Source organism: Leptonychotes weddellii, chromosome 1 (genome assembly GCF_054177405.1).
Source record: "Leptonychotes weddellii isolate Sample4059 chromosome 1, ASM5417740v2, whole genome shotgun sequence".
NCBI classification, from domain to species: domain Eukaryota; kingdom Metazoa; phylum Chordata; class Mammalia; order Carnivora; family Phocidae; genus Leptonychotes; species Leptonychotes weddellii.
This window is the reverse complement of record NC_138369.1, coordinates 16,966,963-16,980,187: the sequence shown is the minus strand read 5'-3', so window position 1 is coordinate 16,980,187 and position 13,225 is coordinate 16,966,963. Positions and strand designations below refer to the sequence as shown.

At 54.8% G+C, this 13,225-nt stretch overlaps 1 protein-coding gene across 5 annotated transcripts in view; it reads right to left on the bottom strand.

Moving 5' to 3' along the window:
* The window catches only part of TEX264 (testis expressed 264, ER-phagy receptor), a 30,055-nt gene extending 17,900 nt beyond the window's left edge, over positions 1-12,155 (bottom strand). For 2 of the 5 annotated variants that reach the window (XM_081818602.1, XM_081818624.1), the window contains exons 1-3: positions 11,630-11,837; positions 11,006-11,081; positions 8,450-8,741 (exon numbers count right to left, since the gene is read on the bottom strand). In XM_081818602.1, the coding sequence (XP_081674728.1) occupies positions 8,450-8,707 (258 nt within the window). In that variant the 5' untranslated portion in view covers positions 8,708-8,741; positions 11,006-11,081; positions 11,630-11,837. Of the gene's footprint in view, positions 1-8,449; positions 8,742-11,005; positions 11,082-11,629; positions 11,838-12,018 lie in introns of those variants that run through there. The other 3 variants (XM_081818607.1, XM_081818619.1, XM_081818616.1) reach the window with 3 other exon arrangements.
* Positions 12,156-13,225: the final 1,070 nt, after the last annotated feature.

Here is a 13,225-nt window from a genome sequence, read left to right as displayed (position 1 = left end):
ATCAAGAGGCCCCAAGTTGTATCATCTCCTGCCACCTGAATCTACACCAGCCCCTGATACCCCCGGGGGTATCTGATCCTGAATCTAAGACACTCATCACAGACCTTGTGCCATCAATCCTGGATTTCCCTCTACTTGAAGGTCCCTTTCTCCCACTACCTGGGGCCCACTGACCCTTAAATTCAAACTCCCTCTACCTCCAGTTGCTTCTCTTGGCATACCTTCCCGCACCATGAAGTCATTTTTACCTGTTCTTGCTTCTGTCCTCTTTCCAAGCCCTGTCAACAATCCCCTAGGGGTGTCTCAGCCCAGCCCAGCTCTGTCCTTAGAGTCTCACTTTGCCTGGGACTCATGCCCCGACTCCAAGTTCTCACTTCTGTGCAGTCCCTGGGGGTCACTCCCAGCTCTCTGCAGCTAGGGCCCCCTTGCTGCTCCCTTGAATCCTATGTCATTAAGCGTAGCTCAGGGCTTTACTGGCAGGCACTATGGTGCAGCGGTCAGGACCACAACTTCTGGAGAAAGGCAGGACTGGGTATGAACTGTGAGTCGTGTAACTCTGGATAAGTCCCTTCGTTTCTTGGAGCCCAAGTCCCTTACACAATTGACGTATTGAATGAGATTCTCCATATGAGGGCTCAGCGTGGTACAGAACTCAGCAAGTGCTGTAAATGTTGTTGGTTATTAGCAGCTATGACACAGGCCCGGTAAGTGACCCTGGCCTGCAATGCCCAGTCACCCAAACCTCTGAACACGTAGCTCCTCCCTGCCCATTCTTCAGGCTCAAGCACCCTCCTGGGGAACCTTTCAGGGTAGCTCAGTGTCACTCCCCCCCCAACATTTTGCTGTAAACTCTTGCCTCCATCAACTCTACCTGGTAGCAGTCACTTCACTGGCCTGACACAGCTCCCACCCCACCCAGGCAGAGGCACTGGAGCCAAGTGCAGTACCATCTCTCGTCTATAGATGGTGCAGCTGCTCCATCCACGCCCAAGGCTTGGGGCAGGAGGCGCTGCCAAGGCCTCCTGCTGACAGACGGAGGGAGCGTGCCTGCGGCAATGCCAGTCACCATGATCCTGACCCCAGCAACTTATGATGTACAAAAGAAACATTCAATATAGCTTAGATGGAGAAACGGATGGAAAGCCACCTGACTGATCATCTCTGGCCTACCTAGGATTGGGTCCCAGGGTCTTTTCGGGGATCACTTCAGCAGCCTTTATGGAGCTCCCAAGCTCAACATCCTCATTGACCCGTAAAAAGCACCACAACACCTGTGACGACCCTGCTTATAACTTTTCAGTGGCTCCCAATTCTGCTCTAGAATGAAACTCTCAAGCCCAGCATGCAACACTGTTTTAAGTGGTCCATACAATACTGCCTGGATTTGTCCACACACTCGCCTAGCACTTTTTTTGCATCCCCAGGCCCCAGCAAGGGCCAGAACCCAGGTGGGCAGGTGTCCACTGAGTATCTGAGTGGCAGAGGGAGGGACAGATCCAGGCTCGGGCCCAGCCCACGTTGCCAACCTCCTCTCCCACCACAACACTGCACACGCCCACACGGAACTATTTGCAGCTCCCCAAACATGCCACGTCCTTCCATGCTTCCTGCCTTTGCGTAAGCTACTTCCTCTGCCTGGAATGTCCTTCTTCACCCTACTCCAGAGTCCCTTCTGCCTGGGAAACTCCTGCTCATCCATCAAGACTCAGCTCAACCCTCCTCCTCAAAGCCTTCTGATGGTCCCTGCCAAGCAGCCCTTCCTCTCTGATCCCAAATGCCGACCCGAAGGAGCAGGCCTTGTGCTGCACAGTAACTGATGGTCCCTCCATCTCTCCCCACCACTCCAGGCTTCTAGGCAGAAAGGTCCAGGATCCTGTGCACACATGAACTTCTTGGGGTATGCTCAGCAACAGCACATGAATGCCTGTACGTGCACACATGGGCCCTGCACATGAGCAAACCTCTTCTTCCTCTATCTCAAAAGAGGAACTCCCATCACAGGGAAGGGAAGAAGCTAATAAGGAAACAGGACTCCTGAGATCCTGGAGGTGTATCAGCCTCAGGCCCTCCCTTTCTGCCTGAGCAACCCCTCAATTCCACGAGTGAGGATACCTCCTGCACCATTCTGCCCTGGCCAGTAGCTAAAGGGCAGCCTAGGAAGTTACTCAGCAAGCCCACCACCTGATAAGCAGCCCTGTACCAGCTGGAGCTGCTGGAGTTCAGCAGCTGAACCAGGCACCAGCAAGGAGATGGAACAGGCCTGAAGACCAGCTGGGGAGGGGCAAGGCTGGTCAGGAGCAGGGGAAGGCTTCCCTGGGCTCCCTGGAGAGCCCATGCCCACCTCCAGGAGAATGGCCCACTGAGGTCAAGGGCCTAGAAGACAAAGGAGTGTCCTCATAGCTACAAACTCCATCCACCTTAGTTCAATGCAATGCCTCTATTTGGGCCTGACCCTAGGAGGTCAGCCTGGGCTTCCCAGTTCCATCTGCTTGCTCTCTTTCCTCCCTATATCAGTCATTTCTCTAGGTACCTGTGCCCAGAACAAGAGCTGTGAGGCCTCTGGAGTCCTGGCATGTGAGAAGAAGGCAGTCTGCTTGGAACCTAAAGCTTCTGGGTACAGGCTGGCCCCAGTGCTCCTACCAGAGGGCTCATAGTGCCAGGTTGACCCTGTTGGTGAGGTCATAGTGAAAAGAGAGTCCCTGCCTGGCTAAGACTTCACTGAGTCTAGAAACTGGGCAAGACTGGTATCTTCCAGGATCCAGGAAGGAAAAATGGTGTCAGTTGGTCCAGACCAAACCCAGATGTTGGGTTCAGTAGAAATGGCCAGTCTAGGACCTGCAACATCTGATGAAGACAGCTGCAATGCCTGCCGATCCCAGGCCCAGCGAGCTGCCTCAACTCCTCCTGGCCAGCATACCCAGCCCAAAGCTGCCCAAGGTAAGGGGACAAGTAGGGACAGTGCCTTCACTGGCACTGGTACCCCCAAGGGGAAACAGTGCAGCCGCAGCTGTTCATTACTGGAGGGTGAACAGTGGGTTCATTTAACCTTTGGGGTGCTGCAGGTCAACACACCAAGCCCCACAAACTTCCCCAAGCAGGTGGTATCCAAAGGCAAAAGCTGGTCTGGCACTAGTCAGGATATGGGTGACACAGACAGCAGGGCCAGAGAACAGGACCCGCATTTCAGGCTGGAGGGGAGGTGAGTAAGCAGGATGCCAACCTCCAAAGGGGGGCCTGGGGGCTTTCTGGGAACTCTCACTTAGAAGTCTTTCAAGGCCTTCTTTTCACCCCCAAGCATAATCCTAACAACAGCTGGTACCTGACAAGGTGCTCACCATCTGCCCCAGTTGCTGCCTTCCACGTATAAGCTCATTCAATCCAAACAACACTGTGCAATAGGTACCATTATCAACTCTTGTTTCTGAGGCCCAGACAGCAAAGCTATTCAGAAAGGGCCACACGGCAAGGCAGTGTTGGAGTCCGGATTCGAACCCAGGCACCTGGCTCCAGAGCTGCACCACAGGACGCGAAGCCACCTGGGAGCCTAAGAAATAAGCCCTGGCTAGGAACGGCCTGCATAATGGACCATCCCTATGCTGAGCCTCCTCTCATGGCCCAGGCATCCTGCAAGAGGCTAGGCCAGAGGCAGGCAAGCAGGGTTCCCAAAAGTACAAAGTCCTAGTGGCATGAGGCCCGGGGGAGGGGGTACCAAGAGTACTAAGCATCTACTGGGGGCCAAGTATTGGGCTTTATCCTCATTATTTAGTCCCCAGAAAAACAAAACCCCTGAGTTAGGGATTCTCAGAAAGACCAGGTGACTCCCTCAGAATCACACTCTAGTAAACAGTGGAGCCTTGATTCAAACCCAGAAAGAGTCCAAAGCCTTCTTCTCCTACACCCCAGCCCTCCTCCCTACCAAAGGCAGCTCTGCTTTCCAGGGCTGCCCCCCACAGTTAACCTGCTTCAGAGCAAAAGCCTGGACTCCATCTGGATGAAAACCATAACACGTAATTGGGGTAGGGAATGGCCTGGGCCCTTGCAAACATCAGATAGCCCACATTCCCACTGCCCTTGTTGAGGGGTCAACCCTGGGCAATCCTACACCCTCATTCCCTCCCAGGCTCCATGTGGTCTCAGTGCCTCCAGGGATCGCAGGGAGGCCCCATCCCCACACACACTAAAGGGGAAGTGTGGCACAGGCCTAAATCAACACTCTTACCAGCCTTAGCCCCTGCAGACTTGGTGGTCCCAGGCTGACTCTCAGTGGACTAGGAGAAAAAGGGAGCTTCAATACAGCCCAGTTTACTAAAGGCAGAACCCAAGCACCACCAGTTCCCCCATCTGCTCCATACCTGGGCCTCAGCCAGGTAAACTGAACTGGCTGCCACGCCCCACCTGCCGCAGCCAGGCTCCCCACAGGGCAGGCAGACAGGTTGCTTAAGGCCCAAATTGCAGTGGAGGCGGTAGCAGCAGAGGGTGGAGCAGGGGGTGGAGGGCCAGGATGGCACACAGGACAGGTCCATGGGCACAGTGACAGCAGCTGACCCAGAAGGGCCTATCTGCAGGCCAGAGCTGGCCAGGATCAAGTGAGCCACTCAGGGTCCTCCTGGCTCTTTCCCTCACCTCCAAAACCCCAGGCTCCCCGAGGGACCAGGCCGCAGACCCCACACCCCACCTCAAAAGCAGGGCTGAGGGCAGAGCAATTTTGACTCTTCTCCAGCTTTACAAGAACATAACTGGATCTGTGTGTGTGTGTGTGTGTGTGCGCGCGCACATGTGTGCGTGTATGTGTGCATGTGTGTTTGCATGTACACTGGGGAGGGGGCAGGCAGAGATCAGTGACTGACTCTGGAACTCACCCCTTCCCTTGGTACTTAGAAGAGGAAATGGCCGCACTCCAAGAATGCTGGGCCCTGGAGAGGAGAAGAACACCTATGAGCCACTACCAGGGTCGGTCCACTTCCTGTCACATGTTCCCTCATTCCTCCTCCTACCTCTCCAAAGGCCCTCAGGGATGGAGAATGGAATCCTTTCTCTTGCCCAACAAGAACCAGCTGCCCAGACCCTGCAACTTCTTCCATACAGAACTCCAGGATCTGGAGTTGACTGACATATATATGCTGACCCTCCAAGACACAGAGCTGACGAGGTATATATGCTCAAACAGCATCTGACATGAAAGAGTCCACAGCGATGGCCATGACCTTGCCTTGGTGGTGCCCTTTCCTGTGTCACTCCTGCGCCCACAGCCAGACCAAGTGAGGCCTCCCCCAGGCCTTTCTCAGAAATCAGCCTCCCCCTGTCCTGCTGAGGCCTAGAAGGGGAGTGGCTAAAGAGCTGTCAGTTCACACCTTAAGGGGGGAGGGCAGCAGATAGTAGGTGGCCACCTCTCACCTGGTCACTCCCTGCCCACTCACAGACCTGAAAGAGCCTCACTCCTCCCTACTCTCACACAGAAGCAGGTTCTGGCTCCCATTGTGCTCACTGGGGAGGGAAAAAGTGTGGGGATGGGCCACACAACAGCTCAGCCTACATCCTGTCCCCTCCGTCTGTGAACCAAAATATGCAGGGCCCCATGCTGGACACTGCTTAGGGAGGCAGCCTAGGGAGAAGGCTTGGGTTCTTAGCCTTCCCCAGGACTGGATGGGGTCTCTCACCCAGGCTCCCCTGATACACCCACACTGAGAGGTCCTGAGGGCTGGGCCCTTTGGTTTTCACAGTGCCCCAGTGCCCAGCAGTGTGGCACATTTGTTAAATAAAAGCAAAAAGTATGAGTGAACTATGTGAGATCAATACCTCAACTCCTGCTATCTGATCCTCAGTCTCCTCCTCTATCACATCAGCAGTGTGGACCCTGAGGCCCCAGGTCCTTATAGACCAGATGGTCTGTGATAGCCATGAGCACCTGAAGTCTGGGGGGGTCCATGGTCCCCTAAACCCTCTGTGAGAATCCCTGCTAGGCAGAGAATATACTACCCAGCTCCCAGAATAGGTGGAGACTAAGCATCCCTGAGCTATCCCAGGTGTCAGGGTATGACCTAGCTCTGAATGTGGACACGGGTTGTCTTCTGGAGTGACCCATGACTGAGAGGGACAAGATCAGAGGGACCACTTTAACCTATACATTCATCCTCTGAGACAGCCAGATGTCCACAACCAGGCCAAGGGTCTAGGCCTGGGTCATGAGTGCTCAGCCTAATGCCCAAGTGCACCTAATTAGCATGAATGTCTTGTCCACCCTTTTTTGTTGTTGTTAAACAGCTATTGAGGGCCAGGTGGTAGGATGAATGCCTCACCTATGTCACCTAATTTAATTCTTGCCAGACAACATATGAAGCAGATACCTTAACATAGCTCTATAGATGAAAAAACAGAGGCTCAGAGAGATTATGTGATATGCTCAAGATCGTACAGCATGACAGTGATGAAACAGAATCAGAACCCAGGACTGCCAACCTTGAGGCTGTATTCTCAGACTGGCACCCAAGTCAGGCTGCACCCAAACAACCAGCCCCCCCTCCCCCACCCCAAGACAGCTATATGGTGGGCTGCCTGGAGGCAGTGGCTGGGCCGGCCATGGGGAGTGCACACCATGCCAAGATTCTTCTATCTCACTGTTCCCTGGATCAGCCTCTAGCACTGACCCCAAGGTACATTGATGCCTTGGCCCTTTCCTATCCTGGAATTAGCATTTCCAACCCAAGAGGCAATGTGCTGCTTTAGGAACAGGACACGCTGATGAGGAAAGAGGCAACTGCAAGGACTCTCCTCCTTCCCACTGAGGGCTTGCAGAGGGCTCCAACTGGGCCAGGTGTGGAAGGAGGGGCAGGGGTTTACAGAACACAGCCCTACAGGAGTGGGGGTCCAGCATCTGGTCTAGGAGATTCCCAAAGCCCAGCTCCCGCCCCAGGTCATTTAGGCTCCAGCGCTCTCAACTCCCACTTAGTGCCATCTCCCAACCATGTGACCTCAAATCCTGTCTACTCATCCCTCAACCGGGCCAATGTTACCGCTCACCTGGGCCTAGCCCAATCTCCTCAATGGCCTCCCTGCCTCATCTCCTCCCCTCCTCCACCTGCCATCCAGTTAGCTTCCTAAATCACAGGGGGCAAACTGTGCTGCCCCTTGCCTCCCAACCTGCTGTTCCTCACACTGCCTGGCCCACGAACATTTCTACTGCTTTCTTCACCCACCACATGTCCACTGGCTACACTTTCCCTATCGTCCCATGTCTGCAAGCCTTTACTGTCGTACTTCTCTCAGTCAGAAGGCCCCTCCTGGCAGAGCAAAGTTCTACTCATGGGAGAAGTCCCAGCTAAAGTCCACCTCCTCTGTGAGCTTCTCAGGCAAACTTGAAGTACGCTCCCCAAACCTGCAGCTCAAAGCTCTACAGACATCAAGTACAGGGCCTATTAGAGATTCATTTGTATGGTGCTGACCTGCCAACCACGTGAAGGTTTTCTGAGGGCAGGGCCAGGTTTGTCATCTCTGGAGTGCAGGTGTCGAGTAGAACCTGGCACAGAGAGTCGGCACACATTTGTTTCTATAAGTGTCCCACTGAGACTTGGTAGGAGACAGTGGGTAGGCTGTAGGCCTTGCCTACTTGAGCTCTACAGGCAAGGAATCCAGAGCTGGGGATTCCCAATGGTCTGTTTGCCAAGGCTCAGAGCTGAAGGCTGAAGAACTCTTGGTAGAGCTGCCAGCCCATGCAGCTGTGTGCAGTACCACCCCATGCATGGCAAGAGGCCACACTGGTGAGCCCTGACTCACTACAGGCTGTTAAGTACAGCCAGACGCCCACAGGGTACCAGTAATGCTGGGCTCATCTCTGACCCCAGCATCCTAGATATTCTGGGCAGCTCACCTGGCTCCACTTGATCCCCACCACCCCCATCCTCTCCAAACCAGGCAGCTTAACATCCAAAGAAATGCAATATCACTGAGGCAGGGGCCACCAGAATGGCTGAAGAGGTAGGATTCTAAGCCCCATGCCCAGGACCTGCTCTCTCAACCCTTGAGGAGCTGTAGCCATAGCAGGAAAGCTGAAAGAGGGAAGGCATAGAAACAATAAGATATGACTCCAGAGAGAAGGTGGAATCTGAACAGCCCGGCCTTAGAGCACTGGCCTCAAATGGGGATGAAAGAGGGAGGCACAGCAAGAAGAGGCAGGGGACCAAATCCCTGGCAGAAACTAGGGACACGCAATGGTGTGGCCCCTGCAGTCAGAAGTCCATCGGTAGCCATGAGCCGAGAACCAGACCTGGGCAAGGAGAAAGGATGCCTGGAGCAGGAGTCCAGGTTAAATCTGGAAGGAGCTTCAAGCTCAGAGAGGAGGTGGTATGTAGGACCAGCTCACAGATTTTCCCACCCCTCCTCAGAAACTACAACACCTCTGCCCCATGTCCATCCATGGGGCGGAACCCCAGCTAGGGCACAGGAGGCTCCTTACCATGTGGGGATTGTCGTAGTAGACGGCGATGGAGCGGAGCTTGGGGGAGACACTGCAGCTCTCGGTGAACAGCCGCCCAGTCTTGCTGTAGGGCCCCATGTGGAACTTGTAGGCCACAGTGACATTGCAGATGGGGGGTGAGCCGGCACTCACTGCCACCCCAGCCAGCAGCCCTGAGTACCAGGCAAAGGCCAGCAGTGTCAGCAGCAGCAGCAGGGTCAGGCCCCCAATCAGGCCTAGGAGGAGCAGGTCAGACATGGCTCTGTGCCCCCGACACTGTGCCCCCAGGCAGCTGCAAAAGAGACAGGAGGGAGAGAAGGCTCCTCTGACCAATGTGCCCACCTGCCCACCAGCCACTTCTGGCCCAACCTCAGCTCTGCCTTGGGTGCTCTGACCCAGGAGGGGGAGGAGCCATGGTGTTTACACACAGAGTGACCTAGAAGAGAGCTACAAAGGATGACTGAAGCCACAAGCCTCTTTATTTCTTAATCACAATTGTTGAGGCTCCCAGAACAGCTCTGCCTGTCAGCTGGCAGCCCTTGGTCACACCTGGGGAAACTGAGTCATAGAGGAGCACAGGAGTGAGTCAGCCAGGGACATACTCCCAGCCCTGACCAACCTCCCCCAAGATGGGCAAGACGTCAGCCAGGCTGCCTTTTCCCTACATTACCTCTTCCTTTCCACACACTGCCACTGCCTGCCTGACCTCCCCAAGCCTCATGGACCACTGCCAGGGGGAGGATGGGCAAGCGCCAGGGTCCGATCACTTATTAACAAATAGGTAAACCATAAGGAAAAAAAACCCCACGGGGAAAATGTGCCACAGGAAGAGACTCTCACAGGAAACTCTCCTTCTCTAAACACATCTGGCCCTTGGAATCTTGGTATCCAGCAAGCTCACCCATCCAGAACCAAGGAAAGATCAGATCAAATCAGCCTGAGCAGCCAGAACAAAGTCCAGCACTGTGCTTCCCAGACTTGAACCACTGGTGCCAACAAGCTACATCCCACTTTTCCAGCTCATAGGTTAGAAACTAGGAGGAGGAAGAAAAGTTTGCTAGAAATGGAAACACACCAGGGAGAACAATTATTCCCTGGCCCAAGCAGTTCATCCCATGGGGAACGGGTGCTGGCCTTGGGGAGAGTCACAGCTGGGTGTACTTGCTGCCCTGTTCTTCCCCTCCACCAGCATCTCCAGGTGTTCAGAATTATTCTTTGTGGTTTTGATCCTGCCACCCCACCTCCTCTACTAGGTAGTTCATAGAAAGGCATCATGGGGTGGGGTGAGGGAGTCTTTTTTTTCCTTTTTGTGTTTATGTCGTTTATCTGACAATTGTCCCTCCTCCTCACTGGCCTTTCCTCATTCCTCCTTTCTGTATGGTACAAGCAATAAAGACAGTCATTTCAATGTAGGAAAAAAAAAAAAAGCAGAGAAGCTATTCAAGAGCAGGTCCAGACACACAACAGAGGCTGGTGTGTGAGCCACTCAAGGAAGACCGTTCAGCCTCCATGAAGCACAGGGCCAGAAACCTAACCCTCTTATAAGAAGGTTTAACCTGAGTCACCTGGGGGGGCGGAAAAAATCATAGCACAGAGAAGACTGTTTAAAGAGGAAGGGAAACATGTGACCCATTGGAGGAACAGTCTCACCCCAAATATTTAAAATTAATATTTAAAATTTAAAAGACTGGGAGCTGAAAGTCAACACTTCAGCCCTATGGAAAACTTAGCTCTATGGAATAATTTGTTCTCTATGGGTTCTGGGTGTCAAATTTTTTTTACTGAAAAATTGTCTTTGGAGTCAATGAACACATAGTGTTTGCCTCACAAAGAGGCAAACTAAACTCCTACACCTCTGATATCATAAAATTGAGATGCATCACACTGGTCTTCTTACCCATATGTGTTCCTGCCCCACAGTTGTGCTTTTTTTGGGATGCATTCGCTGTCCTACTCATCTTGCCTCTGGTTTCATTCCTGTTTTCTTTCATGATAATGATGATAACTCTTTTACCGAGTACTTACTATATGCCAGGCACTATCTAAATGCTGAAACACAGCTACTTTATTAATCCTCAAGACAAGGTAGGTGTGAATCAGGAGGTTAAGAGATTTACTCAACGTCACACAGGTACTAAATAGAACCCTAGACCAAAATGCAGGCAATGGGAACTCAAGTAGTCTGACTCCAGGCCCCATTTCCACGTTCTCCTTCCTGGTGACAGGGTTTCCAGAAAAGCTCAAGCTTTTTTTCTAATCCATGCTTGGATATCTCTGAACCCAAGGCTCTCAGCTGGAAGCTCTCACTCAGCAGCTAGGTCTCCACGTTGCCTTGAGAGTGACCATCCCTCACTTTGACCTACCCTCTCAGCTGCACACTCCCCATCCTCCTCAAAGCAACTTAGTTCCCACCTCCCTCTTCCTCTCACCTCCTAAACTACCCAGAATAGAGGGAAAATGCACCCCAGAGCTTGGGTCTGCACAGGAGGGAGGCAGGGCAAAGTGAATTTCCCCAAACTCAAGAGAAAAGGCAGGATAAGGGCTGGGGAAGCTCACCTGAAAAGACAGGCTCACTTCTAGCAACTCATGGCATCCAGCGCCGCAGGGACCAAGTGCTCCAAGTGCTCCAGGGCTGGGGGCAGAGAGAAAATCACCACTGAGCTGGGCATCCTGCCTTGACTGTCCCCTTTTCAGGGAAAGCCCACTAGGGCCTCTACAATAACTCTGTCTTCACAAGGTTGCACCTCTACCTCGTCCTCACACCCCTTCCGGAAATCAGAAGCCAAACTCGGCCTCATAATGTGAACTCTTACTGGGGCCAGGCTCATGCCCGTTTTTGGAGAGCCCTCTTCCTGGAGGGTTCCAGTCACCGCACCTCGCTCTGAAACAGCCCCTGCCGCTGACATCTGGCAGGCTGTCCCCCTCTGGCCCGCTGCCGGAGAGGGTCTGGGCGGGCTGTCCCGCGCCGGCTTCCTGGAGCTGCTCACTTGCGCCGCGGCAGCCGGCCAGGCCCTTAAACTTCGGTGCCAGCGGGGAGCGGAAAGACCCGGGTGCTGAGGGGCCTGCGCGGGAAGGAGGTGCGCCGCCTCCCACTCTGGGCTTCCAGCCCTGCTTACCCGCACCTCGCTTATTTACCCAGCCCCTTTCCTTTCAGCCACAACCTCACCGGGCCTCACACACCTCCGAAACTTAAGAGACGCTAAAGTTTGTAGCCACCGCGGCGAGGCGCGGCCTCCAGGGGCCGGGGCGGAGTTAAAGTGCGGTTCTTGCCTCAGTTCCCCACCCCCACCCCCCCGCTCGGGCTTCACTGCCTCGGGGCGTGCCCTGCACCGGAGGCCGAAGCACAGGCGACCCAGCGTGGTAGACTGGTCCAAGGTCGCGTTCGGGCCCTTGGACCGGGTCGGGGCCAGCTGCGGGCGAGACAAGATGCAAAGTGCGGCCTGGGCCGCGGGGGTCACGGAGGGGACGCGGGGGCCCCTGAGGTCGCTCCCAGGCGGTCGGAGGTTCCAGGCCCTCAGCACGCGTGGGGCCGCCCCAGCGGGACGCCTCTCCTCCGGCCTGGCCCTCACCTCAGCGGCCGCCCGCCGCGGACGCCGATCCGCGCAGGCGGCTACAGGCTAGGTCGCGGAGCCTACGCGCGCCCGCCGCGCACGTTCGCTCCGCCCCCTCTCGCGGCGGGACGTGGCCGTGGCCGTGGGCGCGTGCGCGCGGGACCCGGAGGGCGGAGGCCTGCCCCGCCCGGTCTCCATAGCAACGAGAGGCGCCCATTTCCCTCCCCACCCCCCACACTCCTGCCGTCAGGGGCGGAGCCCACTGAGCACCTTCCTGCCTCCCACAAACTTACCAGGCCCCAGCCGTGGGAGGCGGACGGAAGTCAGCCTGGTGGCCCACAGTGGAGAGCCAGGCTAGGGTCCAAGGAAGCCCTCACCAGAGCGGAGCGTTTGAAGAGGCTTGGGAAGTTCAGCACAGCAGTATCAGCCTCTGGCATTTATTTGTACCACCCTTCGTCCTGCCACTTTCTCTTCCTGAAGCTTCCCGACAGACCTGTGAACCCAGCAGGGTAGGGCCACTTGTCCCCCTTTTACAACTGAGGTAACAGACGCCCAACCTGGACGCAGGGAAGAAGCGAATGGATCCAACCTCTGGAACAGCACAAATGTCAGTCACGTCTCCAACACTCCACCCCACCCCACCCCAACCAAAGCACAGGAGTGGTCATTCAACCACCCAGGATAGTTGAATAGTTCTAGGGGCTAGGATGGATAGTTCTAGAGGCTGGGGATACTGATGCCAAGATAGTTCTAGGGGCTGGGGAAATTGAGTGAACAAACCAAGGCCCCGCCCCCTTGGAGCTAACCAGGAACCGCCCCCCTCCAGGCTCCTCTCTCAGAGCCCAGGATGTGCTTGGGTGAGGCTGGTCTGCCCTTCTAGCTTAAGGTATTCTAGGTAACTCCCGGATCAAGTGTAAGCTCCTGGAACATAGGTTGAATCTTCCGCTCATATTTCTGAGGACCTACAAAGTACTCTCCTAGAGCCCCAAAGATCAAACTTTGCCCTCCTGAGAGGCCCAGTCTTGCAGTGGAGGGAGTAGGGGAGGGGACAACTATGCTCCTAAGCTTGGCTACAAGACAGGCTGGGCCAAGAGCTACCTTGGTGCTCCTGACAGGGAGGACCGATATTTGGAAGGGGAATCATCTTAGCATGGATTCCACTACTGCACTAGCAAAGGGCAGACTGGGCACACAGAGGCCCTCGTAATCCTGTCTTCCTTTTCCA